This window comes from Plasmodium cynomolgi (genome assembly GCF_000321355.1).
Source record: "Plasmodium cynomolgi strain B DNA, scaffold: 0899, whole genome shotgun sequence".
In the NCBI taxonomy this organism is placed as follows: Eukaryota; Apicomplexa; class Aconoidasida; order Haemosporida; family Plasmodiidae; genus Plasmodium; species Plasmodium cynomolgi.
The window spans coordinates 1-980 of NW_004193094.1; the positions used below are offsets into that span (position 1 = coordinate 1).

At 27.2% G+C, this 980-nt stretch overlaps 1 protein-coding gene across 1 annotated transcript; it reads right to left on the bottom strand.

Moving 5' to 3' along the window:
* Positions 1 to 160: 160 nt before the first annotated feature.
* PCYB_006090 (hypothetical protein) lies at positions 161 to 262 on the bottom strand (the record flags this gene model as incomplete). The annotated part of the gene is made up of 1 exon (XM_004228030.1): positions 161 to 262. The coding sequence occupies one exon, from the start codon at positions 260 to 262 to the stop codon at positions 161 to 163; it is 102 nt and encodes a 33-aa protein (XP_004228078.1).
* Between the last annotated feature and the right edge of the window lie 718 nt (positions 263 to 980).

Genomic DNA, 980 nt, shown 5'->3' on the forward strand with positions numbered 1-980 from the left:
CTTTCCACCCTTCATTTGTGTCAGAATAATAACAACGACACGGCTCCAATTTTTGATCCTTCGAAACAACATCAGACACTAAATCAAAAAGTTTACCATAAACATGTCTGTTATTTAAGTTCTTCCCCTCATAATATTTTTTGCTTACCTGATCATGGAATCAGTGTCTAAAGTAGTGACAATCACCTTTAAGTTTATTTTCCTGTTCAGGGGATAAATCTTTTAAAAGCTTTGATACTTTATTGCAAAAAGATCTACCCATTCATTGCTATTTTCTAAATTATTGCAGAAAGTAATTCCATCATTCAAAACTTTTACACTGTCCAATTCTTTATATTTTTTATATGAAGGCAAATCTAATAATTTTCCCTCCTATTAAGTAGAAAAAGATAATGGTATACATAATTATATGCTATCTCAAAAGAAATAATCTTTATTTTTCTAAAAGTACATATTATGTTAAATTAATAATCTATCTCAAAATGTGTATTCTAAAAAATTAATGGTACCCATTTATTTTCTCCCGAAAGGGCCATCGTAATTTAAAACGTTTTTATGATATGTAATTATATAATTATATAACTTTTTTTATATCACGTCTATTTACACACTAAAGGATAATAATGCGTATTCTACTAATATAAGTGTGCTTTTCTTTGTACTACATTCCCAAGTAAACGATTAATTATTAGTAACAGCGCCGGTTTTATTAGCGTTTCAAATAAATATACTGTTGTGCTAATAACACCAAATGGACACTTTTAATTATATGTAAATGCACAAGAAAATTGAAGAACATGAAAACCTATATATAATACGTGAATATTGTGAGACACATTAATTTATAATATTTTAATTTAGTGAAATGCCTACAGTTTTTTTCATTAATAATTCTCATTTCCCACAAGCATAAACAGTAGTTCGCGTTGGAATATTTCTTCTACTACATTTTTTTACTTACTCAAATTGGTTAATACAAA